At 42.4% G+C, this 27,961-nt stretch overlaps 2 protein-coding genes and 1 long non-coding RNA gene across 4 annotated transcripts in view; 2 read left to right on the plus strand and 1 right to left on the minus strand.

The window, feature by feature from the left end:
* The window catches only part of ABHD17B (abhydrolase domain containing 17B, depalmitoylase), a 28,927-nt gene extending 26,664 nt beyond the window's left edge, over nt 1–2,263 (minus strand). The window contains exon 1 of one of the 2 annotated variants that reach the window (XM_050944220.1): nt 1,890–2,263. The gene's annotated coding sequence lies outside the window, so the exon portion shown is untranslated. Of the gene's footprint in view, nt 1–1,787; nt 1,815–1,889 lie in introns of those variants that run through there. The other variant, XM_050944221.1, reaches the window with a different exon arrangement.
* Nucleotides 400–27,961, plus strand: C3H9orf85 (chromosome 3 C9orf85 homolog). The gene is made up of 5 exons (XM_050945429.1): nt 400–458; nt 2,362–2,599; nt 18,241–18,347; nt 24,995–25,108; nt 26,058–27,961. The coding sequence occupies exons 1-5, from the start codon at nt 400–402 to the stop codon at nt 26,248–26,250; spliced, it is 711 nt and encodes a 236-aa protein (XP_050801386.1). The 3' UTR covers nt 26,251–27,961.
* On the plus strand, nt 2,618–6,237 carry LOC127046764 (uncharacterized). The gene is made up of 2 exons (XR_007773191.1): nt 2,618–2,870; nt 4,871–6,237. It is a non-coding gene; the product is annotated as an uncharacterized LOC127046764 (long non-coding RNA).

Consider the following 27,961-nt stretch of genomic DNA (forward strand, 5'->3'; position numbering starts at 1 on the left):
TGTATAAGGAAGTGTTATTATGCCTTCACATAACACAAGAACTGGTGACACCCAATGAAATTAATAGGCAGAGGTTTTATAACTAATACAAAGAAGTACCTCTTCTACACGTTGACTGTGTGTTGTGTGAACTCATTGTCAGGGAAGGCTGTAAAGGCTAAAGCTTTAACTGGGCTTGAAACAGAATTAGATAAATTCATGAAGGACAGGTCCACCAACACCTATGAGCCAAGATGGTCAGAAACACAACCACACACCCTGGGTGTCCCCAAAACTGTGACTGTCAGAATCCAGGATCGATCACTCGATAACTGCCCTGTTCTGTTCATTTCCTTTGAAGCATCTGGCACTGGCCCATAAGAATACAGGGGGCTAGATGGATCTTTGGTTTGACCCAGTATGGCCATTCTTATGTTCTTGTGGCTGTACGGTTTTACTATACTCAATAATATTAAAAAGTATGAGAAAAAGCCTATCTTGCACTGACTGTCCAATAAAGAATTCCCTAACTGGTAGCAGCCACTCTTGCAGGATATTTCACATGTTTTAAACAGCTCTAGGGGTCTATTTTGGGGTGGGGATGGAGAAAGAGTCAGAGGAAACAATAGACAGCTAAAAAAACAAAAAACAAAACCACAAACAGAAAAGCAATCCCCAGAAGATCCCAGATATACACAAATGTGGGATTAAATCAGATTACATAATGTTTGTGTTCTGTAAGCAAGACACTGCACTATAGTATTCTTCTACTTAAAACAATCTGCACATTGACAGCCACTGAAGTACTACATTGTTGGCAATTCAGTGCCTCAAACTGGTACCTCATTACACCATTTAAGGCACAAATAATAAAGAAAAATATACATTCAAACACACAAATCAGTTTTAAAGAGTTATATTTTGGTTTTATTATAGTTAATATTCTGAAAGTAACTGAAATCTGTCTGCAAGATGAATTGTGGCAAAATAACCTTTTTCATACTTTTTCTTCCATAGGAAACTAAAATCTAAAAAACTGGTCAAATCAAGACAACCAAAAAGTCATCTTCACATTTTCCAAAACATCCAATTTTTAGTCACTCCATTAAAACAAAAGACAATTTATATATACACAGAAAGTTACCTGAATCTACTAAAAGACAAAAATCAGATATGCATTTTATGGTCATTCTCCCAATTCATCGATTTTAAAAATGAAGTATTTGACTTCTCTCCACCCATAGTAGCATGTTCACAGCTCAATTTACTTAGAAACGAGGTACTAAAACAATACAGTCCCCACCATCCCCAAACCAGACACGGATAGAAATACCTCGCTCCCTGTTAGCTACATTTCATTCACCCACCCGCCCAGTGTATGAGATAAGCAGCAGCTGCGTTTCAAATATTGATTTAGACTCTTTCCCTATAACTGTCGGAGCTGCTGCTCACACCGGAGGGTGGAGGCAGCAGGCTCCCCAGTTGCGCCGGCTAAGGAGAAGGAAGGGGGAGGTCGCCCCCGGGGCCGCAGAGAGGAGCGAACAGCCCGTGGCAGGGAGGGCGGGAGAGCACCTAGGGATCGCACCTAACTGAAAGCCCCCCCCCGTTCACCCTACCCACCGGGCCGTTACACCTCCCCGCAGGGCCCCATTCTCCGCGCCCCCTGAGACCTCCCCCGGCCGCAGGGAGCCGAAACCAACTCGCTCCACAGCGACGCGCCGCCAGCCCACCCCTTCGCTGTGCCCCGGCGGTGAGCGCGCTGCCCCACTCGGGGCGACCAGAGACCGAGCTCTCCTGCGGACACGCACCGCCCAGCCCGAGCCTCCGGGCCCGCGCATAGAGCGCCCCGCACCGCAGGGACCTGGGCCCCGCACTGCGGGAGCGACCAGTGAGTAGGTTCGAGCAAGCACCTGCCTCTGTCTGACGTTGGTCCTGTAGCGTGACCGCGTCTGGGTCCCTCTGGGGCTGCAGCCCCGTCAGGCCCCCCCAACCGCCGCCGTTCGAACGCCGGGGACGTGCTGAGTAACGGCTCCGCTTAGCTCTGTCAGCGCGGCGGCCTGCAGCAGCGCGCGGAACCCGAGCCGCTCGCACGCCCGGCGGGACACGAAGAGGACGAGGGCCGGGCTTCTAAGCGGCCCTCGCCAGACTCCCTCCCCGCCTCGCTGACTGGACTGAATTAATCGGGACTTGGGCAGAGCAAAGGACGGTTTAGTGGCCAAGGGGCGGTAGGTTGGGAACAGGCCCTCATTGACCGGCGCCCGGCCACAACGCACCAATGAGATTGCAGCGAGACTAGGGCCAATGAGGAAGCACAAGAAATCCAGAGGGGAGCAAATCCCGGCATACAAAGCAGCCGATTGACATTGATCCCCGGCCAATAAGAGAGTTCGAGTCCCTTTGGTGCTGCAGCCAATCGGATTTTGAGGCCGGCAGTGGGGTGGGACGAGAGGTTCCGGGTCAGGGGGCGGGCCAGGGAGCCACGTGCGGTGGCGGCGGCGGTGGACCTCGGTGCGGGAGGATGAGTTCCCAGAGGGGGAACGTGGCCCGCTCACGGCCCCAGAGACATCAGAACTCGCGAGTTTTCAAAAATGACAAGTATGACACAAGCGCCCAGCGCAAGGTACGGAGCGGCCGGGCCGAGGCGTTTCTCTGACAGATCTCTGAAGTGCTGCGAGTAGCCGGACCTAGGGCCTCCGTGTGCCCGGGCGGTCTGCAGAGCCAGCCCCTGCGGGGGCTGTCGAGCGGGGCGGAAGTGGGGAACTTGAGCAGGGGTGCACGTGAGTTGCTGCGGCAAGTCCGTCACGTGCCCTGTCCACTGGACAGTGCTGAGCAATCGTCGTTAACGTGCAATAAACAGCCGTTAAACCTCTCACCTGAGCAGGGCGCGATCAGTGTGAGCGGGGAAGCGCTAGTTTGTGCTGGCCGGCTGGGAGCCCCCGAGCCGGATAACTGGGGGCCGGGGAGGTGGCGCATTGTTTGTACAAGGGAGGTTTAGGGTTACGGGCAGCTGCCCGACAAGTTGAAATGACTAATAACTTCACCTGGCATCATTGAAAACCAGGCATGGAAGCCACGTTTGGGGATGAACGCTCTCTCCAGCCCGCTAATGGGAGAAGGGGAGGGGTAGCTTCAGCTCCCAGTCTGTTGCCTAAACTGGAATGTAAAGGGACCCTTTGTCAGCCTAGCTTAGGCCAAACATGTAGGATTTGTGTAATAATACTGTTACAGCCTAAGGTCTCAGGAGTTTAATAACATATGCCTTAAGTTATTAACACCATTTTACGGATGGGAAACTTTGCCATTGAATCATTTACTGGTTTGTTACAGATGCAAACCAAAGTCTTTGAATGGCTTCTCAACTTTGTGAGTGGCTCTGGTGACTTAAGTCTAATAAAACCATGCAAGATTCACAGGTTTTCTTAATGCTAAACTGACAAACTTCTTTTTGGGATTTATTTTCAGTTTTAGGATTAATTCAAAACAAAAACTCGGTGTGTGTACACCTCTGAGACACAAAACTGAAACAAACATTCAGATGGACCCTGATCATTATATCCTGACAGTTCACATAGTTCACCACCCTGCAGTACAGGTTTAAATACTCATAACTAACTTCTCTAAAATTTGTACAAAAATTGTTCGCCTTTATTTTTTTGTAGTTACTGGTTATGTACACATGTAATATTTCAATTGTTTATAGTAATTTGTAAGTTGTACAGCACTGAGGACATTAACTGGGACTGTTTATTATGATGATGATTTTCTGGATAAGGCATAGACTGAGAATCAACAATCTGAATTCTGGTCTTGACTCTGTTATTAACTTGTTTCTGCTAGTGCATCACAACCAAGATATGCTGGCTCAAAACCAAAACTGGCTACTCTAATTCTTTCTCTAAACCAGCAGTTCTCAGACTATTGGGTGGACCTCTCTAGAGAGGCACAAACTCTGCTACTTTTTTTTTTTTTTTTTTTTTTTTTTTAAGAGATCTGGCTGTCAGCCCCAGATGGTTGGGGCTTGTGCAGAAAGGCTGTGCACACCTGGGTGGCGGGGATAAAGGGGACAGCTGGTGCCCTGCAACCCCTGGCTCTTCTCCCTCTCCCAGTCTCTCACTGGAAGGCAGCCTGGAATCAGGCTTTCCTTCCGCTCACAGTCAATCCCTCCCCTGGAGGGAGTGGGTCTCCAGCTGTTAGCCCCAGGGTGGCAGCAGCAGTAGAAGTAAGGATGGCAATGGGGCATTAAGTTTGCTGTGAAAAATGATATAGACAAAAATCACTCTTCAAATTGCTACCCTTACTTCTGTGCTACTGCTGGCATCCTGCTGCCTTCAGAGCTGGGTGCCCAGCCAGCAACTGCTGCTCTGCACTCTGTCTCCAAAGCTCTGTGGTGGTACTTTTGTGAGGAGAGGGGTGTAAATGACTGCAGCCACAAACAGGAGGGCAGCTGATCTAATAAGTTCAAGAACCACTGCTCTAAACTGAAGTTAATTAATATAGAGTTGTAAAAAAAAAAAATCACCATGTTACTAATTTCTGGTGGCTTTAAGAACAAAGGATTTATATTTCTTGTCAATATCTCTAAGGGTATGTCTACACTACAAAATTAGGTCGATTTGATACAGTCGATTGTATGTGTCCCCACTAAGCACGTTAAGTCGGTGGAGTGCGTGCACAGTACTGAGGCTAGCATCGACTTTCGGAGTGTTGCACTGTGGTAGCTATCCCACAGTTCCTGCAGTCTCTGCTGCCCCTGTGAATTCTGGGTTGAACTCCTAGCGCCTGATGGAGCAAAAACATTATTGCGGGTGGTTCTGGGTACATGTCATCAGTCCCCCCTCCAGACACAGTGAGAGGAACAGCTGAGAATCTTTTTGCACCTTTTTCTGCGCAGACGCCATACCACGGCAAGCATGGAGTCTGCTGAGATTGCCACGGCAGTTACGAGCACTGTGAACACCACACGCATTATCCTGCAACGTATGCAGCACCAGAATCTGCAAAAGCAGGCAAGGAGGCAACGGCAGCGTGGTGACGAGAGTGATGAGGACATGGACACAGACTTCTCTCAAAGCATGGGCCCTGGCAATTTGGATATCATCGTGGTAATGGGGCAGGTTCATGCCATGCAATGCTGAATCTGGGCCTGGGAAACAAGCACAGACTGGTGGGACCGCATAGTGTTGCGGGTCTGGGATGATTCCCAGTGGCTGCAAAACTTTCGCATACGTAAAGGCACTTTCATGGAAATTTGTGACTTGCTTTCCCCTGCCCTGAAGCACAAGAATACCAAGATGAGAGCAGCTCTCACAGTTCACAAGCAAGTGGTGATAGCCCTCTGGAAGCTTGCAATGCCAGACAGCTACCGGTCAGTCGAGAATCAATTTGGAGCAGGGAAATCTACTGTGATCCAAGTAGCCCACGCAATAAAAGATCTACTGATATCAAGGGTAGTGACTCTGGGAAATGCTGCAATTGGATTCCCTAACTGTGGTGGGGCGATAGATGGAACACATATCCCTATCTTGAGACCGGAGCACCAAGGCAGCCAGTACATAAACCGAAAGGGGTACTTTCCAATGGTGCTGCGAGCACTGGTGGATCACAAGGGATGTTTCACCAACATCAACGTGGGATGGCCGGGAAAAGTACATGACGCTCGCATCTTTAGGAACTCTGGTCTGTGTGAACGGCTGCAACAAGGGACTTACTTTCCAGACCAGAAAATAACGGTTGGGGTTGTTGAAATGCCTATAGTTATCCTTGGGGACCCAGCCTACCTCTTAATGCCATGACCTGTGAAGCTGTACACAGGCATCTAATAGGCTGAGCAAGTGCAGAATGGCGGTAGAATGTGCCTTCAGATGTTTAAATGCGCGCTGGCGCAGTTTACTGACTCGGTTAGATTTCAGTGAAACCAATTTTCCCATTGTTATTACGGTTTGCTGTGTGCTCCACAATATCTGTGAGAGTAAGGGGGCGATGTTTATGGCAGAGTGGGAGGTTGAGGCAAATCGCCTGGTTGCTGATTACGTGCAGCTAGACACCAAGGCAGTTAGAAGAGCACAGCAGGGCTTGCTGCACCTCAGAGAAGCTTTGAAAACCAGTTTCATGACTGGCCAGGCTATGGTGTGAAAGTTCTGTTTATCCTTGATGAAAATGCACCCCCTTGGTTCTCTCTGCTTCCTTGTAAGCCAACTGCCCTCCCCTCCCCACTTCGATCACCGCTTGCAGAGGCAATAAAGTCATCGTTGTTTCAAATTCAAGCATTCTTTATTATTTTATCATACAAATGAGGGGATAATTGCCAAGGTAGCCCAGGAGGGGTGGACAGGGCCACACTGCACTTCAAAACTTATTGAATGCCAGCCTTTTGTTGCTTGGGCAGTCCTTTGGGGTGGAGTGGTTGGGTGCTCAGAGGCCCCCCACCACCACGTTCTTGGGCATCTGGGCAAGGAGGCTATGGAACTTGGGGAGGAGGGTGGTTGGGTTACACAGGATCTGCAGCGGTGGTCTGTGCTCCTGCTGCCTTTCCTGCATCTCAACAATACTCTAGAGAATCAGTTTGATCTTCTGGTATCCTCAGCATTGCATCCTGCCTCTTACCATCACACTGCCACCACCTATCATCTTGATTCCGCCACATGTCCTTGCGTTCATTTAGTGCTTTCCTGCACTCTGACATTGTCTGCCTCCATGCATTCTGCTGGGTTCTTTCAGTATGGGAGCACTGCATGAGCCCAGAGAACATTTCATTGTGAGTGTGGTTTTTTTCGCCTTCTAATCTTCGCTAGCCTCTGGGACACAGATGATACAGGGACTGTTGAAACATTTGCTCTTACTAGACATGATCTGGTTTGGTGCCCTTTATTGTCTGTTATTAGTACCTTACATTGACATGGGACCTGTTTGCGCTTGGACAACTGCCACCTGTAACACTGACAAGTAAGTTATTTTAACTGGAGTGGTTTGTGCACTGTATACAGTCACATTCTTTGTTTACATATTGAGAGTTTGTCACTACTGTACAATTTTTTTTTGGTTGTAGACTGACTCTTTATGCTGCAGGTTGTGTAGCGACATTTTAGTTGTGTGTATCTTTATACACCCCCTTGGTTCTCTCTAGCTGTCACATGTATTTTTATGAAGGGTAGGGCTGTTGGTGTGCCTTTTGTGAGTTTTAGTACAGTACATGATGTTACTTTGAAGTCATTGGTTACAGTGGCATAGGAGAGACAGGCTTGGAAATAGGTTGTGGTCTCTGTTGTGATATCAATTTCTGTTATGTATCATTGGAACCACTGCCAGATGTAAAAACAAAAGATTAAACTGAATTTTGCATAGCAATGAGTACATTACCTCTTATAATGCATATCTAACTTGTCAAACGCCTACCTGAGATTAATGCACACTGACAATTTGTTCCTTGCCACTGCACCCAATCTCAGATCAGCATTTTGTAGTGCACTTCAAGAATGCCCGCCCCCAACAACTTTCAATTCTATTCTTTAGAATGAAAAGCAACTTCCTTAAAGTTTAAAAGGATATCCCCAGAATATCTACTTGCGATAATAAAATAGGGAGGGCTATAATTTCAGTGTCTTCACACTTTTTCCAAAGAGATGTGCTTGTGTTAATCCACTCTTCCTCCTCCTCTTGATGTTTCTTCTCCCCCCCACCCCCCCACAACCCCCTTCATAATTTCCACATTGAGTCACTGTGGAAGGTAATACTACTAGTAGGGGAAGGCCTTATCAAAAGCTTGTTTTGTTTGGGTTTGAACACAGTTATGGGTGGGATCAGTGTAATCACCTCTGCCAGAGCGTTCTTTAGCTGGTGACTACTACATTGCAAATGTTGTTTCCTGCTCTGAGCTAACTGGTCTGTGTCAGTTTCTATACTTACAGGGCCACTGCAACCTGTCTTTCTGGTTCATGAATGTGTATGAAGCCACTGGAAGTTTTAGTCCATTAATAATCTTATAGGCAGCTAGGAGAGTGTGTAAAGTACCAAATGATGTTCATTCCTGCCTTTGTTGATCAATAAGCATAATGCTCAAATCTGAATTGCATTCAACCCCGTTTTAATAGAATAACTAAGTTAAACAATTGAAAATGGAAGAAGTTATTCCACGCTCACTCACTGCTTCTCTGCGTTGATGAAGTCCAGCATGAGTCAGATGCCCTCAGTAGACGGCAAGTTCGCAGCTCCAGAATTTTTTGTTTTTAGCAGCATCACTTGGTCTTCACCTGGATTATGTTTTTAGCCAAAAACGTCCTCGTAATAGAAAAAACTAAAAATATTCCCATGTTACAGTCTAGATGTAAAAATAAATAAGACTCCACACTTGACAACGTGGTAATTTTTGTCTGGTTAAATTCTTATACATTGACTATAACGGGGGCTTCTGATTTTTGGTTGTAGCTGATAAAAACCCTCCAAACAAAATATTGGTGTTTATCCAATAAACACCAGAAATGTTTGTGTAGACAGGCCCTAGATACAAGTAATGTGTAGAGTCATGACATGGACTAGAGATGTGATTTCTAAAGCACACTAAATGTGTTGCATATTAGTTGGTCTCTGTAGACCCTGCTTGTGCACAGTAGATTCCCAAATGCACTTCAACATAGTGCTGTTTTAACATTACTACTGTTTCAAGCATGCAAGAGGACATTAAAGACATTACTCAATCAACCATCTGATTCTTGAACATCTACAGAAAACTTCAAAATTGCTAGGAAAAAAAAACAACCTGCCCCCAAAGTGAAACTAACAAACCTGGAAAGCCAGAAGCCCTATAAATAACACATACAATAGCTGGCAGCTACTTCCACATGTTTAGTTCTCTTGTGGTTCCACCCAACCAAGCCCTCTGACTGATTACTACATTTCACTTTGTCTGCTGCACAAACACCACAGGTTGGAATGGCGTAGGAGATGCTAGCAAGGCATCAAAGGACAGGGGACAGACAGGCTTACAGGCATTCTGCAACAGCCTCTGTTGCGGAGGAGCAGGCAAACTGCTATTCTCTTCCATTTCTGTTTCTGATTTGAAATTGCCCTTTTGGTTTTCAAAGCTCTGGATTGTTTCTCCCTTCCACTGACTGCAAATCCAGCTACACATCTGTGGGCTCCTTTTGGTTTCATAATACAGGTCTCTTCTCTTTATTAGTTTGTTTCACTATAGGTCTGGTAGGGGTTTCCACTTGCACTGCTCTGTCTGTTTAAAACATTTTCCTGCTCCTATTCCTAACTACTTCTACTCTTTACATCTGCTCTATTCTCTTTAAAAAAAAAAAAAATAAAAAATTAAAATTGTGGTATTGTGTTTTTGGGACCCAAGATGATAAAATTACTTTCTTGTTTAGGCATCATGCATTTATTTCCATAGCATTTTATCATACGTTGACTAAAAATATTTATTTAAACATTGTTAGTGGTTATTGATAGGTCAGTCTTCCTGATTTTTTTTTTAAGCTTTGAATTGAGTATCAAAATGTCAGAAATCACGCACTTTGAATGCCAATCTTAAATCCAAAAGAAAAAGGAATCTTCAGATAACTAAATACTAATTATGGCAAAGATGACAAGGTAATTAGACAAATGTTAATTATACTTTAGCTATTAAGAAATTGGACTAGTTCTTCAAATTGTAAAGTGATTTGCTGCAAAACAAAATTCAACTGCATTACATTTATATTACCCTTTATTAAAGATTCTCACGTGTACTGTTCATTTTAAATAAAAGTCACTGGTACTACTCAGTGCATGTCTTTGTGGGAGAGGACCTCAGATGAGAGCTCTGTAGTTTCATATTATTCAAGCATATGTTGCTGGAACTGTAGAAGACTGGACATGTGAGTCATAGCTTCTTTGTCTTGTGAGCCAGTCACCTGATCTTAACTTAAGGTGAACTTTGGAGTTTCAGTGTAAAAAGGAAAAGTTAAATTATGACTAATATGGGCAGGGCTGGGCACCGACTAAGGAAGTGGAGGGATTGGGGAGGATGAGGGGGAAGAAAGAGCATGTATCTTTAATTGATGTTCCTGTTAGATTTGTTTAAAACTAACATACCTCAGAATTGAAAAATATACAATATGCTGATTGCTTTCATTGCTGTATGCCAGCTGATTTCTGCAGGAACAGGGCTAGTACAGGAAACCTACTGCCAACAGGAAATGAGCATCATTCTTTGTCTGATAATTATAGTGTTCAGTGCTTCATGTCTCCATTAAAATGAACTCAGGATTTCTCATAGCTTCACAAACAGGTATTTATCTATCAACTATGAATTATTTCCAACTAGTACTTGGAAAAGTATGTGTTCTTCAGCATTATTACATGCATTGCAATTCTCTTGGGTATGGCCCCGTGCATTCCAAGTACATTACACATTGCTGATCCTATCTTTGTCATCACTCCAGTAGTAAATGTTTCCTTCTTCAGTACCAGTCAGTGTATTATTGGAAATTAGTGAAGTATCTGTAAGGGATGCTGACTCCTTTTTTAAAAGTACACTGCTTAACAATAATGAAGTTATTGTTAAGCAGTGTCTTCTTGTACCCCCATAGCATATTAAAATGGCTAATGATACAAAGATGGTCTTAAGAATACAAATTACTGCATACTGATTCAGCAGTATGTTTGCGGGGGGCGGGGTGAAGAGAAACTATTATGCACTGGTTTGCAGGGCTTTAAATTTTAACTCAGACTACAGTACTAAACTTTTGCAATTAAATTTATCCTAAATGAGTATGGTTGAGACAATAGGAAAAGGAGTCTTAGCTGAAAACAAATCCGGTCATTTTCAGAATGGTCTGTTTTAAAGGGAAGGTCCATATTTTAGTACTTTATCCCAGAGTTCTGTTTTTTTAAACTATCACGCTGTAAATTAGTATACAAAAAAGGCACATACCTAAAAGGTGCCTTTAAAAACATGCATCTGACAAAGTGGGTATTCAGCCACGAAAGCTCATGCTCCAGTATGTCTGTGAGTCTATAAGGTGCCACAGGACACTTTGCTGCTTTTACAGATCCAGACTGGCACGGTTACTCCTCTGATATTTAAAAGCATGGTGGCTGAAGTAAAGTTTTCTTCACAAATCCAGAAGGGTGCTAGGATGTTCATGCTGTGGTGATATCTCGAATATCTGATTGCGTTATAAAAAGTGTTAAGAATATTACATTTGCAAGGCCAAGCACTCAGTTAGGAAAAAAACAAAATTAAGGCTGCCTATGCAATTTCAATTTATCTCCCTTCTGCATATGTACTATGATAGTCTTCAATTACATGATCACATGATGTATTTTCCCCCCATACTGCTGAAATCTTCCTCCTTCTCCATACTGCCTGGGCACCAGCAGGAGCATTAAGAGCACAGGAGGGACAGTATCAGTGCTCTCAGTTTCAGTTCCAGTGCCTGGTGCCATGCTGGCCCCCAGCAGCCAGGAGCAGCAATTGCAGGGCCTGAGAAGGATTTTCCCTGTGGTCCTGAGATGGAGCATGCTCAGTCACTGTGTGGGGATGGTGCACGCACTGTGCAGTTGGCACACAGCTCCTGTGAAAAGATGGAGTGTTCTCATGGCAGCTAGAATCTTCAGAGAATTTAGCTGCCAAATTCTAATAGGTGTCTGCTGAGCATTTGTGAACAGAGATTTTTCAAAGGTTTATCACTTGGCAAAATTTGGACAACTTTTCATAAGGATAGCAAAAGTCATACCTGACAGCAGGGCAACCCCTTGCCAAATTTTGTTAACACGCTCCAAAGAATGAAGGCTTCTCAATGGAATGGTTGAAAATAAAAAACATGGATTGAATATTGTTTTTCAATATAAATATTACTTAGAAATGGCTGAACTCTTAGTTGAAACTTTTCCAAAAAAGATTCTGCCTTAGGCAGACACTCAGCATGGAAAACAGACTTGTCAGTTTGTATGGCAAAATTGTAAACACTGAAAGCTAGATCTTATAATGTGAAGTTTTGGGCAAACTTGACTAGAGGTGGTGCTGCGTGCACCACCTATAATAATTAGTTTAGAATAAAAAACCACTCTATTTTGAGACCAAGTTTTTATGTTTACTGTACTAAGGTGGAAAGTTAAGTAGCTGTAGAATGAAGATAGATAAACTGCTTCATCAGAAATCTAGATTAAGTTATTGTATAGACTATATACTTAAATACAAATACATTCCATGTTAAGAAAATAAGGGTTAGTTGCACTTCCATTAAAGAGAATGGTGAAACTGCTGTTGACATAAGTTGAACAGGATCAGGTCTGAAAAGCTTTTTGTTAATCAAACACGACAACTAGATGAATTGCTTAGATGTGTCTATTCTCCAGTCATTTTGTGCCACACAGTAGTTATTTGCATAATGATAATTAAAGCCTGCAGTATTTAAGGGTTTCTGAACAATCCCTTCTAACTCTGATTTTTTTTCAGCTGTAATGGCAGATCCTGGGGAAAGGCTGGGTTTAAGATCTGTCCTTCATGTGAGACAAATGTCTGTAAGGGTATGGCTACACTTGAAATTTCAAAGTGCTGCCGCGGCAGCGCTTTGAAGTGTGAGTGTGGTCGGAGCGCCAGCGCTGGGAGAGGTACAAAGGTATTATGTAAGGAAGCCTTAGGGCTTGGCCACACTGGCACTTTACAGCGCTGCAACTTTCGCGCTCAGGGGTGTGAAAAAACACCCCCCGAGCGCTGTAAGATACAGCGCTGTAAAGCCTCAGTGTAATCAGTGCCGCAGCGCTGGGAGCGCAGCTCCCAGCGCTGCACGTAAACCACATCCCTTACGGGTGTAGATTGCAGCGCTGGGAGCTGCGCTCGCAGCACTGATTACACTGAGGCTTTACAGCGCTGTATCTTACAGCGCTCAGGGGGGTGTTTTTTCACACCCCTGAGCGCGAAAGTTGCAGCCCTGTAAAGTGCCAGTGTAGCCAAGCCCTAAGGCTACCTTACATAATACCTTTGATACATTGGTGAGGTGCATTTAGTTAACAGATGTTCAGTCTGCCTGAAGTTCACCACTTGAGCCTGCAAGGATCACAAGTAACCTTCAGTCTGTGAAGACAGAAGAAACTTAGAGCTTCCATGGTGGAGTTGGAGAGGCTCCAGTCCCTTTAAGCCCTGCTTTGGAGTATGTTAAAATCCAGTTCTGAGAGGTTTTTGTTTTGTTTGCAGGTGGGAGCATGGTCTGGGAAGCCAAGGAGCTTTGGACTTGTCACAGAAAAGTTTTTCCTTAAAAAATAATAAAAATTGAAAAGTAGAGGCAGAGGAATTGCCGCCACTACTGCAAGTCCCACTTTTAAGAGGTTTAGAGGTAGCAATTCTAGGAAGGAATCAGCACTTAAGACTTGAGAGAATAGTTAGATATTAGGGTTGAAAGTTTGTGTCTGGGGCTGCCTGAGCAGGGCATGGCTACACTTGCAGATGAGCGCTGTGAGTTAAATGCGCCTTCAGAGAGCACAGTAGGGAAAGTGCTGCAGTCTGTCCACACTGACAGCTGCTTGCGCACTGGTGCGTCCACTTTTGCAGCAGTTGCAGCAGCATTGGGAGCAGTGCATTATGGGCAGCTATCCCAGCATGCAAGTGACTGCAACATGCTTTTCAAATGGGGTGGAGTGGAGTGTGACAGGGAGTGTGTTGGTGTGTATGTGAGGGGAGAGAGGGGGGTTGGCGGGGGAGGGCATGTTAGCATGCTGTTTTGTAAATTCAGACAGCAGCAGACCCCCGTACACCTCCCCGCCCCACCCACACCTCTCTCACAGCATTCCACACTAATGACTTGCATGCTGGCTGTCAGAAACTGAGCTTTGAAAAGACATTTCTGCATTCCTACAGGAGTTCAAAACAATGACATGAATGGCCACTTGACTTAAAGGGATTATGGGACGTTTCCGGAGGCTGATCAGAGCGCAGTAACCCAACACCTCATTCACACTGATGCCCATGCGTTGTAGCCAAGGTGCAGCAAACGTTATTCCTCTCACGGAGGTGGAGTACCAGCAGTGCTGTAGCCACAGAGTCAGGGTGCTCTACATGCCTTGCCAGCGTGGAGGTGGAGTGAGCTAGGGCACACGGTGCTCCTTTATTGTGCCGTAACTTGCAAGTGTACCCAAGCCCTCAGTGAAGCAACCAGTTTCTGTTCCACTTTTCATTCCAGAGGGAATACAAGTGGAAGATTCTTTCTACTGCTCCCCATTCTCAGGCTTTGTTTTCTGTTCACTCAAGGAGGAACTCACTGCCAGATCATTCTTCTTTTTCTGGTGATGCTGAGGATCTCTTTGGAACTAAGGATTAAAATCTAAGGGCTCTTCAAATCAGTCTTTAAAAACAAAACCAAAAAGAAGCGAGCAGCCTTTCCAAACAAGTATGGTACTTGTAACATTGATTCCCCACTACCCAAAAAAACCCCAGAAACCCTGCAATAAAACAGACAGACAGACAATCAGCACAACAAAAACCCATATTCCAAGCAGAATTTTCCACACCCCTCACCAAAAGATAGACGAGCCAGAGGATCCATGAAGCCTATTAGCAACTTCACTATTGTGGTTGACCATATGGAGAAGATGCTTAGATACTATAGAGATGGTGGATGGTATGAAACTTTAAAATAGATAGAAACAGTTATTTTTGAAAGATGAGCTAGTATTTTCAAAGGAACCTATTAAAAAAAAAAAAAAAAAAGCATTTGGACATCTAATTCCCTTAAGCTCCTTTGGAAATCCCAGCGTTAGTTTTTGAATGTGTATTTGTTATACTACATATAAACAACCTATTTTTTACTATAACTAATTACTGCAGTTTTCCTTTAAGACTACAGTTAGTTGTGTTATTAATTAGTAAATCTTCTTGATGTGTACTAGTAGGCCACTTCAGATTTTTAAACATCTCTCAACACTAACAGATCTATTCAGACAGACAATTTGGGTAATTTTTAGACTGCAGAATGTCTTGCCAACACATTTTTTTGTAGTCTTCCTCTTCCCCCGCCCCCCAAAAAAAAGACACCATAAAAAACCCAAAACCCACACTTTTCTCCAGTTAAGATTGTTTTAACACTTGTAAATGAAAAGGCTAGTGGTTTCTTTTCCACTGAAAAAAGTATTTGTACTTATTGATTTAATTTTTTACTACACTTTTATGTAAGCATCTCTATTGATGCAGTCACTCATCAGTTTTGCAGTTTTTTTGAATGTCTTGTACTAGGCCTCTTTGTAATTAGCTATACCTGTAGAAAGTGTGCAAAAAAATCTAGTAATATCACTGCTTTTTCCTTATTTTACTGTGAGATTTTTGGGCTTAGTTACTTCACACATCTTAAATCAACTATTGTACGTTTTGTAGATGAATTCTCACAGGATTCATTGCTATGATCCGATAATATTCGTATATCTGAAATGGCTATAATTATTAGTGATCCTCCATTTTGTTTTCTCAAGCAGTTCTGGTTTTCCAGGTGGGGTTTCTTTTTAATTTTTGGCTCTACTCTAAACCTAGTTTAAAAAAAAGGGGGTGGGGGGGGGAAGTCTCCTCCAACTAGAAGTACGTATTCCATCGCCAGTTCATAGCAATTGGAAGAAGCATTACCCTTCTTAATGACTCATAGGAATCAAACCTCATATGTTCTGTTTAATAAATTAAAAAATAAATAAGTATTCTTGACAAAGAAAATGCTTTGTACGACTTGTGATGTAGATACTGGAAATTCTTCAAGGAACAAAGGTGGGAAAGAACTACTAGATGCTATCTACATCTGGTAGATAAGACCCCTTTGGTTAGATACTTTTCTTTAAAATTTTAAGTTTAAATAAGAATCCTTTCTCTTTTTGTTTTTTTTTCCTGTACCAGCAAAAATACCCACAACCTCTTTTATGCAGCTGCAAAGTACTTGTGAATCTTCAGTAGCTCAGTAGCTTCCTCTCCCACTTATGGTAGGTTTTCCTTGAAAAGGTCTGTATGGCTTATTACCAGAAGGATTCTAAGACAACTTTCAGGAGGCCTCCACCCTGGAAAAGTTAGGGTGGGTTGTTTTTTTGTTTTGTTATGTTTTGTTTTGAGGGGGCATGAGTAGCAATAGATATTTTTCAGTGGTGCAGAGTAGGATTAGATGTCATGGTGACTAAAAGCATTAGCTTCTTGTCTACATTTGTTTCCATTACTTTTACTGCTGGTGGAGCTTTCCCAGTCCAAAACAATCACCATGTGCACAAATTTCCCAAAGTAAATAAGGCCTTAGGCAAAAGCAGAGGAGATGAAGGTAAGGGTAGGGTCTCTAGGTCACATCTGTGATGTGGGGGAGAGCTAAGGATTGTACTCCTCAGAGGAGATACGAGTACTAATAGAATACTTCTTCCCAAAAATCTACTCTCCAGTTTTTGTCAGTTGCAATGGAAGGCTGAAGGGAAATGGCTGAGTCTTATTTCTCAACTTGTCTGTAGGACTGTGGGAAAAATTGTCAGTAAAGAGGTAGGAGTGGTTATAGTGTAAAATATTATTTGCAAAAGAATATTCTAAACTGCTGAGTAAATTGATTGGGCTTAAATCAGGTGGGAAGGAACATAAGCTACTTGTATTCAGGTAGAATAAAAATGGCTAAGGCGATCAGAGAAATTAGAGTTGGTATTCCTGAAAGTTTGAAGATTCAGTAAATTAAATGGATGTGCACTCAGCCTGAGGCTTATTAAAAGATCTAAGAACCTATACTAAGGAAACTACTTCTTTGCACTCTTAACAATTACATCTATCTTAAGTAGGTAGGTATGGAAGATTAAATGAGTATTGGAATACAGTAACTCCTTGCTTAACGTTGTAGTTATATTCCTGAAAAATGCTACTTTAAGCAAAACGATGTTAAGTGAATCCAATTTTCCAATAAGAATGAATGTAAATAGCGGGGGTTAGGTTCCAGGGAATTTTTTTTCACCAGACAAAAGACTATATATGTGTACACACACTATAAGTTTAAAACAATTTAATACTGTACAGAGCAATGATGATTGTGTAGCTTGGTTGAGGTAGTGGAGTCAGAGGGTGAGATGTTTCCCAGGGAATGCCTTACTGCAAAATGATGAACTAGCACTCAGATGAGCCCTTAAGGGTTAACACATTGTTGTTAATGTAGCCTCACGCTCTATAAGGCAGCACGAGTGGAGGGAGGGGAGACAGCATGGCAGAGACAGACAGAGACACACACTGTGTGTGTGAGAGACTGCATTGCCCATTTAAGTACACTGCCTTTTTAAGTTGATAAGCAAGTTGAGACAGCAGCTGCTGCCAGCAAGCTCCTTCTGTCCTGAGCCCTGTCATGTTCCCCGCTGCTCTGGGCTAGCTACCACATTGCACTGCTCTCTGTGGCCATTGCAAGAACTGCTAATGTGGGCACACCGTCAGTGTGGAGCTGTCAGTGAGGACAGACTACAGCGCCTTCCCTACTGCACTCTGTGAAGGCTGGTTTAACTCAAAGTACTCTAGATCTGCAAGTGTAGCTGTGCCCTAAGAAAGGAGGACTGTTTAAGAAAGCCAAGGTTCCCTATGCCCTGGATAACTATTTTCTAGTGCAACTAGTGATTTTTTCATGTGTACTGTATTCTCATCTAATTCAGTGAATAGGAGGACTTTTTTTTTTTTGTGGTGGTGGGGGCGGGACAAAATGTACCTATACTAAGCTTTCCCTCATCATGGAAACACTTTAGTTCAACTGATCATATTTCCTTTCTTTAAAAAGAAAAATGAACTTAGTTCATGGTATGGAAGACATTAAGTGTCCTCGTGATGGTATAAGATGTGGCACTGCTTTTAGAAAAGTCCGAGGCTACCCACTTAATGTACATCATCATTGCTAAAGCCTAATATATTGTAAATTATAGGTATTAAACTTGTAACCTGTCTTCAGTGAACAAAGCTGGTGTCTCAAAATCCATTTCCGTACTAAACACACACATGCATTTTACTCTTTGGGTGTAGTCTGGCAATGCTTACTTTTCCTGATTTTTAGGAATGCTTGGAAGTGTTCAGTATCTTTATCACTAACATAAGAACAGGTAGATAAACATATGAACTCATTGTTCTTGCACTGCCATTAGAATACCTCTTTCCCCCAGTACTCTAGCTGCATGGTATCAAAAGACGATGAAATTACTTCATAAGAGGTGCTTTTTTTTTTTTTTTTTTTTTTTTTTTTTTGAACTAAACTGATGAATAGTTGCTAATTGGTTGGTTTATAAAAGATGACACTTCAAGCACAAATTTTTTTTTAGAAAATCAATGCAAAGCTTCATGATGGAGTGTGTCAGCGCTGTAAGGAGGTCTTGGAGTGGCGTGTAAAATTCAGCAAATACAAACCACTATCAAAACCGAAGAAATGGTGAGTCAACAATTACTTCACAGCTAATCACTGTATAATTTGTGAACCTCTTTTGGGGTGTACCATTTTTAGAAATTTCATTTTGATGTGTAGAAGAGATGTAATCCCTATTGTACTGAGCTCTAAATTCAGTAGGCTGAAGTTCCAACAAATCTTACAATGTTGTATTTACTTTATTAAAAAGTGTTGTGTTCTCTTAAAAATGCAAACCGGTGGGTGTTTTTTTGTTTTTACACTGCATATATGGAACCTTTCATTAAAATTCCTAAACATCTTTATGCATCACAGTGCTTGTGAGGGACCAAATTATCATAATCCTCTGAATAGACAAACCTGAGGCACAGAAACAAATGATTGTCCCAAGATTGCAAAGTCGGTTAGGGACACTGAAACTTCTCTATTTTTACAGTACACAAGATTAACTGGGGGAGGGGGGCGGGGGGAGAGGGGAAGGGGTGGAATTTTTAACTAGATGAATGTATTTTTTCAATCTTGGAGCCTGTCAAACCTCATTCAGTACTACCAAATGAATAACTGAATAGGCATCTAACAGAGCTATCAGGGGCCTAAAGAAACCCTTTTAGGACTTAATTACACTTTTATTCAGGCAGAACTTCTTTATCTGTAATTGGGCTTTAAAATAAAGTGTTTTGTTTCATAGGAATATATTGTGTAAAATATGAATGGCCTCCATTCAGGTGATAGTTTTCATCAGTAGATTTTTCTTGTCATTCATAGAGATGGAAGACCATTAAAATCAAATCAACTTTATTTTAAAAAAATTCTCTTCAGTAGCTGAGATAGAATAGATGGCTCTGGCAGTTATCAGATATTCCTTATTCTAAACATACACAAATAAAGACTGCCACTATTACAAACTGCTCCTTATAAATGGACATCACTGGAGCTCTGAGGATGCACAGCTCAGCCTCTGCAGTTTTAATTGCAGGATCAGGCTAAAATATGTAATTTTAGCTAATAGAATGCTAACTGTTTAATGTGACCTGCACATCAGATTAAAAAAAAAATAAAGGAATGTTAAGAATATTTTTGGTGGAGTTGCAAAGTAAAGTAATGCACATTGGAAAAAATAACCCCAACTATACATACAATATGATGGGGGCTAATTTTAGCTACAACAAATCAGGAAAAAGATCTTGGATAGTTCTCTGAAGGTGTCCACGCAGCGTGCAGAGGCGGTAAAAAAACAAAACGAAAAAAAAACACACCACCCAAACAGGATGTTAAGAACATTAAAAAGGGGATAGAGAATAAGACAGAATATATTATTGCCCTTCTATAAATCGATGGTATGCCCACTTCTTGAATACTGTGTACAGATGTGGTCTCCTCATCTCAAAAAAGATATACTAACACTAGAAAAGGTTCAGAGAAGGGCAACTAAAATTATTAGGGGATTGGAATGGGTCCCATAATCTGGAGATTAGCATTTTCAGTTGCAACTACTTCATACAATTAATTATACACTGGGTGTACATGGTTCTAAACTTAAGCTGTTGAAAAACGCTACTCTGCAAAAAAGTACACACAAACACTTGCCCATTTTGCAGTTCCTATCTGTCTGCTGAAGTTATTGTCTTCATTGGAGATTGGCAACTTGTACCATTTAATTTTCTGTGGATGTTACTTGTAGATTTCAGAATTATGAATAGTGTCCTCCTAGAGCTCAAAATACTAAAACCAGAGTGAAAAATATCAATTACTTCATAGTAACTTGAGTAACAAGGGCTATTTAATGGGTTACTAAGGGTGTGTGGTATGTTTGATCAATTTGGGAAAGCAAACAAAAACAGAATGTCAGTTTGCCTTCAAAGTTTAACTTTACTTTTATAAAATTCTTAAAAATCTCTCAAAAGACTCAAGTATTCTTGCTTAGGGCCCCCAGTCAGCTAGCACCAGCTCTGTTCTGTGACGCAAAGAAAAGATCACTATTCAGGCCATAAGAGGGAGAGGTCTGGGTTTTAAAGGGCTATTAAGGGATTAATTAATCTCTAAATTTCTCAAAAGCTTAGTATTCTGAAACCACTTTTTATCTTAAACAGCAGCTTGACTGTACTGAAAGATATTTGTACAGCATTTCCATCTTGTTTATGCTATCTTGGCTGCTAGAAATTATTAAGTGATCTAGTGTTATGTGACATTCCATCAGTCATAAATCACTGATGCTTGCCAGAAAGGAGATGCAGAAGACATTTATAAAATGTAAGCAACATCCCATGAAGCTTACATGGTTCCATTCCAGACGTGAAACTCAGACCAGGTTCTTCAGCTTTGCTGAGTTGATTGGTTCTGATTTGAGCCATAGTTTCAAAGCCATATGAGATTTAGGATGGCTTAATTTTGAAGCAGCATTTCAAATAAAATGCAGGGTGTCAGCTGAGGTACAGTAGAACCTCAGAATTAAACACCAGAGATACAAACTGACTGGTCAGCCACACCTCTCACTTGGAACCAGAACTTTGTGATCAGGGAGCAGTAGAGACACCACCCCTCCCCCCTCAATGCAGTACAGTACTGTTAAACCACTAAAAAAAAAAAGACATTAAAAAAAAATTGGCAAGGAAACTTTTTTTAATTTAAATTAATATGGTTAGCAGCATTTTTCTTCTGCATAGTAGTTTCAAAGCTGATGTTCAGTTACACATTTTTGGGGAAAAAACATAAGGTTTTATTCAGAGTCATGAACAACCTCCATTCCCAAGCTGTTCATAGTTGAGGTTCTACTGTAGTTTGGAAACCATGCAAAGGGAAACCAAAGAAAATGTTCCCACAAATATTTGTTTTGTGTCTGTTGTGTGCTTGCTTTCAGTGTGGTCTGTTTGTGGTGCTGTTGGCCAAGCAGCCTGGGAGGCAATATTGAAAGCTTCCTACAAGGCTCTAGCCTGCCATTCTTTTGTCCCTAATTCTTCTAAAATCCCTTATCAATGGGGCCAGGCTAACTCAAGGAGTACAGGTGGACAGAAGTCACTCACTGACAACAAAGCATAATGGGCTGAAGGTGTTGAGTGTATGTAATGACAAAAGTATTTTTAAAAAAAAACTGAAAATGTCTTATGATTTAATTGTGTGGTTAGTTCCATACGGTCCACTCCTAGAAAAGTTGAGCTCCTTTTAACAGGGATGGAATATGCAGTCCTCATGGCGAAAAGAGAAAAGGCCTGTTGCACTGTCTGTTTAAGTCTGGCTAGTGATAAGTCTGAATGGAAGGCAAGTAGTGGACATATCCCACTTCTGCCCTCATCAGGGGTAGGCATGCTCTGAAGAGCCAGTTTAGGATTCAGTGAAGACTATTTCAGTTGGCCTTCAACTTGCTTTGTTACTGAATTGAGTCAGTGAGAGCAGCTCCCTCTGCAAGTCTGAGGGCTTGGCTACACTCAAAACTTCAAAGCGCTGCCGCGGGAGCGCTCCTGCGGCAGCGCTTTGAAGTGTGAGTGTGGTCATGGCGCCAGCGCTGGGAGAGAGCTCTCCCAGCGCTGCAGGTACTCCACCTTCCCATGGGGATTAGCTTGCAGCGCTGGGAGCCGTGCTCCCAGCACTGGGGCACTGTTTACACTGGCGCTTTGCAGCGCTGTAACTTGCTGCGCTCAGGGGGGTGTTTTTTTCACACCCTTGAGCGAGAACGTTGCAGCGCTGTAAAGCGCCAGTGTAGCCAAGGCCTAAAAAGTATTCCAGAAGTGGCTGCTCTTGACACTTGGATCACATTATTAGTTCCCAAAGCTTTCTTATGTCTTTCCTGGCTTCAATAGAAGTTAAATTTTAAATTTATTTTAATTTTGTAAAGGAATATTCAGTGCTATAAAATCACTAATATTTAAAAGAAAATAGCCAGGTTGGTTTAAAAAAAAAAAAAGACATTTTCATGAAAAAAATTGAAGTTTTAATTTGAGTTCAGATCAGATCCATTCTTATTACATTTAATCATGCTAGTTACTGAAACTAAAGTGCTCCATGACAGTACATGAAGGGCTTATATTCTCAGAGAACCATGATTCCTGTGCACTTCAATGTCCTGAGGAGTTGGACATCCATGAATCACTATCTTTGAAGCACAGTGTGGTCTGGAGTAAGGTGAGACAAAGATTGGAGCCCAAGGAAGGGAGTTGTGGTAGAAACCAGATAGTATGGAATACTGTAAAAGTGCATAGGTTAGTACTTTTTTCTCCCTGAACTTTTTTGCATGAATGGCATGTCTTTGGCTGGAAACTTTGCAGGGTCTGGGTGAGTACGCCTTAGAAACCTTACTGCTACAGACTGAGCTTTTCATATTGTCTTCCAGGACATTACTACAGAAGATTTTAGAGCAGTTATCCTGTGGTACTATACATTCAAGCTCCATGAGATCTGGTGCCCTGCAATGTAGGGTTGTCATGATATAATTCCCCACTCTGAACCTTAGCATCCAAAAGATGGGGTACCAGCATGAATTCCTCTAAGCTCAATTACCAGCTTAGTACTTGTAGCGCTGCCACCAACCAGGAATTCTAGTGCCTGGTACACTCTGGTCCCCCCAAAACCTAGACCCTCTGGATCTTAACACAAGGAAAGTAAACCTTTTCCCCCCGTTGCCTCTCCCAGGCTTCCCCTCCCTGGGTTACCCTGGAAGATCACTGTAATTCAAACTCCTTGAATCTTAAAACAGAGGAAAATTCACCATCCCCCTTCCTTCTGTCTTCCCCTCCCAGACTCTCCCTGAGAGAGAAAGTAATCCTAACAGAGAGAGAAATTAACCTCTCTCCCCCCCTTCCCTCCTTTCTCCCCACCAATTCCCTGGTGAATCCAGACCCCGTCCCCTGGGATCTCACACCAGAATAAAAAAACCAATCAGGTTCTTAAACAAGAAAAGCTTTTAATTAAAGAAAGGAAAAAAAACAGTAAAATTATCTTTGTAAATTTAAGATGGAATATGTTACAGGGTCTTTCAGCTATAGACACTGGGAATACCCACCCAGCCTAAGTATACAAGTACAAATTAAAATCCTTTCAGCAAAATACAAGTTTGAACTCCTTCCTGCCAAATACACATTTGCAAATAAAGAAAAACAGACATAAGCCTAACTCACCTTATCTACCTAGTACTCACTATTCTGGACATATAAGAGACTGTATCAAAGAGATTGGAGAGAAACCTGGTTGCACGTCTGGTCCCTCTGAGCCCCCAGAGTGAACAACCACCAAAATCTAACAGCACGCACAAAGACTTCCCTCCCTCAAGATTTGAAAGTATCCTGTCCCCTGATTGGTCCTCTGGTCAGGTGACAGCCAGGCTCACTGATCTTGTTAACCCTTTCCAGGCAAAAGAGATATGAAGTACTTCTGTTCTATTAAGTCTTACTTATCTGTTTATGACAAGGGTATGTCCTCACTGCAATGTAAGCCCAGGGTTAGTGGGACTCAAGTCCATGGACCCAGGTCTGAAAGACCAGACTTTATTCTCAGGGCTCCTATGAGAGTGTGGATGCTAAAGATCTTTGCCCTAGGCACCACACCTGTGCTCTAGTGTACACTTTGACCATTCCCTCAGTCCTCTTTTCACCAGCCTTTCCTCAGGTTGATAATGGCACTAATCTTTTTAAAGAAAGCTTATTGGTGTTTAAGTTAAAATGGTTAGTTTTGCTTAGTCTTGTTTTTAATGCTTGTTTGAACTGTTTGGTCTTGCTTTCCTCAATCTTTGAAACTAGCGCAACAGATGGTGACTGAAAGTTGTGGTTTAAAAAAGTAGTCCTCTTGCCCCAAATAAGATGTTAATTACTAGCCCACCTGGTCCTTCCAAGAACTGGAAGAGTATTTGATGACTTGGTATCCAGCCTCTTTTGCTTCCTCTGCAAGACCCACTGAAAAGAAGCTGTGGACTTGAATCCTTCAAGTGCTTCAGGGCTGAGAAGATCTGGCTTTCAGGGTGGTGTTTTGGGTCTGACTGTATTACATCAGAAATATCATCTTGTTTTTTGTCCAAAAGAGAAGACTTTTGATATATCATGAATGTTTGAGTCATTCAAAATTGAAGGCAGTTTAACCTTCAGGCCAGATGTCCTCTATCGTTTTTATTTTGACAATAGCAACCAAAGCCTCTAAAACGTTTGGAATAGTACACTGCTTCTTGTGGGTTTAGACTCAAATCATCTTTTGTACATTGAGAAATTCAAAGATGTATAATCTATTTTCTCTGCATCTGTAGTTTGCATTTATAAATTGCATATGACAGTACTATATTCTGCTTGGACTATTCTTGTCTGAGCAAAAGAAATAGGAAAAATTGTACAGCTTGTAAAGAAACAGGCAGTGTTAGTGAACCAAACAGCCTACTCAAATTAGTGGACACAGAGATTTGTGTTCTATCATTTTGATCATTAACAAATTCTTCCCTCTTTTGGTCTGATTTTCCAAAACTGACATAAGTTAAAGGAGAAAAGAAATGATAAAACAGTCAATTAGTTAACATTAAGTAATATTTCATAGGAGATTGGCATATACATAGAGGACTTTATTATTACAGAAAGTAGTCTTCTCCCACTTTTGGGGGTCTATAAAACTTTCCAACAACCAGTCTAATTGTTTCAAGAATTAGTTGAACATTCCAATATGCTAACTAGCCACAATCACTCTAATATTGTTTTCTTTCTTAATAGTGTGAAGTGCCTCCAAAAGACTGTAAAGGATTCTTACCATATTATTTGTAGATCTTGTGCTTGTGAATTAGAAGTCTGTGCTAAATGTGGAAAGAAAGAAGAAATTGTAGTTCTGTAAGTACTTCTCTGAGCCCTCGTCCAGACTAACCCGCGGCATCGGCGGGTTAAAATCGATTGCTCGGGGATCGATATATCGCGTCTAGTCTGGACGCGGTGTATCGATCCCCGAGCGCGCTTACATCGATTCCGGAACTCCATCAATCCGAACGGAGTTCCGGAATCGACACGGAGAGCCGCGGACATCGATGCAGCGCCGTCCAGACTGGTGAGTACCTCGATTTTAGAAATTCGACTTCAGCTACGTTATTCACGTAGCTGAAGTTGCGTATCTAAAATCGATTTTAATTTCTAGTCTGGACGTGGCCTGAAAGTTTGATTACCTGCCCTAGTTGTAGCTCATGCATTCTCTTAACAAAACATGTTTGAAATTTCTAATGTTAGTATGCACTTTAAGTAATCGTGACAGGATTCAGCAGAAGATGGCAACCTCAGTCCTAGAGAAATCAGGGGTGAAACTCCCATTGTCGTTAGTGGGAATGAGATCAGATCCAAGAAGACTGTGTTTTAGATGCAATTTACCGTTTGCAACTGAGCCCTCTAAAATGAATTAAGCAGCTAATTTACTGTTTGAGTTTGTCATCTGATTATTCAGAATTATAGTCAGCAAAAACAAAAAAACCAAACAAGGGTTGCTATAGAGCATAGCAACTATGCTATTTAGTGTTTTTATTGCTTTTGTGCCAGCAGCTTCTCTTTACTGAGCATCATGTATTAATTTGCTGGTATGTGGCTTATGGCCAGCAACAGTTTGGTATGTTGAACTATTAATGGATTCTCTTCAGGGACCTCTCTCTCTCTACTATTTCATTAGTTTTTCCATTCAGCAGAAGTAGAGTTGTTTGGTTTTTTTTTTTAAAAAGCTAGAAGTTCCCCCTGCTCCACTCCCCGTTTAATAATTAGATCCTGAAAGCCTGACAAATAATACTTGTATGTTTCCATTTAGGATCAGTAAAGGACCAGAGAAGATGGAGAATGAGACTACTGGAAATTGCCAAAGAAAGATCAGTAGAAGAGAAGAGTCAGAGGAAAGTGATGAACTGGATTTTGACATTGACTTAGATGGCATGGACGAGAAGAATCCTGACATGCTTGAGGAACATTTTAAAAATATGAAGTTTGAAAGGACAGAAGTCTGAAACTGTTCCTGTAGAATCTTTATATGAAAGGCTAAAGTTCTAATCTGGAGACTGTACAACTGAAGAAAAAAAAGTCAAAGTGATACCTACCTAGTATTTCCACTATGACAGTTAAGTCTGACATTTGAGTACTTAACACACTAAAATAAATGGAACATTTATATTAGAATTTTCTCTCAAAAAATCTTTATGCAAGAGTGGGATTCCACAATAAAAAAAATTGTCAATTTCTGGTATACAGGGAGTCATGGAGCCTTTCCACTCCCAGGTCATTGGTTTTAAAAATCATCCTGATTGGAAGTGTCAAACTCACTGTCATGTGGTAACTATTCTGTTTGTGCAAAGTGAGTTACAGATCTCAGGCCAAAATATTATGGACAAATGGCCGTATCACAGGAAGGAAAGTTGAACTGTCAAAAATAATGCTAATGAATGATTCTGGAGACTAAGCTACTCTCTTAGTCATGCTAATATGCTCCAGAACAGGGTTCTACAGAGTACTGCCACAACCCCCACGCTTGCTGCTCATTTCGTGTGTAAATAGAGGATCTGAATGCTGTTATCATGTGATGAAGTAGGGGATTTTTTTGTATTTTTTTTGTGGTTTTCCAATGGTCTGCATGCAGAGGGAGTGGGTCTCAGTGTCCCTGGGTGTTACTGGTTTAACAGGGTGAGGGGAGGGGGAGTTTTTGTTGTTACAGAGGACCGGAGAGGGAACTTGAGACCCCAGCTGGTGGCCTGGAGGAGGGACACCCCAGCAGCTGGTGACCTGAGGGCCCAGAGACCCAGCTCAGTAGTTGCAGCTGGTTCTGGCCAGTGGGAGGACAATGGGCTGCAAAGAGAGGACCCCATGACCTAACCAGCCCGTTTCAGCCAGAGGAGGAAGGAGAGGAGAGGAGGCCCAGACGACCCTGTTTACCTGGAAAGACAGTGGACAGAGGCAGGGCCTGGGGCTGATGATATCCGATGCCCAGCTGGGAAGCAAAGGCATTCGGGGCTGGAGAGAGGAGGCAGGCAGGGCCAACCTGGATGCAGGGAAGACGGGGAATGTGCTGGGCTGAGGGAGGCCAGGCTTGAGAATCAGAGAGTTTCCTGTGCTGTGTTCAATGCTCAATAAACCCTCCTGTTTTATGCTGGCTGAGTGTGTCACTCCGGTCTAGAGAACAAGGTTGCATCAACCCCTTTGGGGGGGTGGAGGCCCCGGGGGCCCAGAGCGAGTGGACTCCCTGAGGGGGCCCATGGCGAGAGACAGACGTGCTAAGGCTCAAAGAGATGTGGCTCCGGGAGGTGGAGGGGCCTGACCCCAAGAGAGTAGACCCCTGGGAAAAGGGCTCTCTCACTGAAAGGATTTCCCCCGCATGAGGCCAAGAGTGGGTACGATCTGTGAGTCCATGACATATGGTACCTCTCATAAGCAACAGTACTTCAATTCAAGTCATGTCATTAACATTTAAAGTGTTAAGATTCCCCCACATGCCTACTGTTTTTTGTTAGTGTATAGTTTGTTTCACACAACTGATCTTTCCTTTGTGAGCTGTATTTCTAATTTAGTTTGCCTTATGAGAAATAAATAGTGTCCTCTAGTGACAGTCACATATAACTGCATTTATTTTTCAGCTGTAATATTGCCAGGTTTGATCTCTAATCTAGTTCATATGTGCATTTTTGTGGGAACAGCCTTTCTGAAATTAAAGCAAATCAGTTTTCTACA

This window comes from Gopherus flavomarginatus, chromosome 3 (genome assembly GCF_025201925.1).
Source record: "Gopherus flavomarginatus isolate rGopFla2 chromosome 3, rGopFla2.mat.asm, whole genome shotgun sequence".
In the NCBI taxonomy this organism is placed as follows: Eukaryota; Metazoa; Chordata; order Testudines; family Testudinidae; genus Gopherus; species Gopherus flavomarginatus.

What these genes read in the sequence shown, in the direction of transcription:
- C3H9orf85 (XM_050945429.1), top strand. Translation starts at nt 400, where the DNA reads ATGGCCATTCTTATGTTCTTGTGGCTGTACGGTTTTACTATACTCAAT. An exon ending in CTATCAAAACCGAAGAAATG is followed by an intron (nt 18,348 to 24,994) that starts GTGAGTCAACAA and finishes CTTTCTTAATAG; the next exon opens with TGTGAAGTGCCTCCAAAAGA. An exon ending in AAAGAAGAAATTGTAGTTCT is followed by an intron (nt 25,109 to 26,057) that starts GTAAGTACTTCT and finishes GTTTCCATTTAG; the next exon opens with GATCAGTAAAGGACCAGAGA.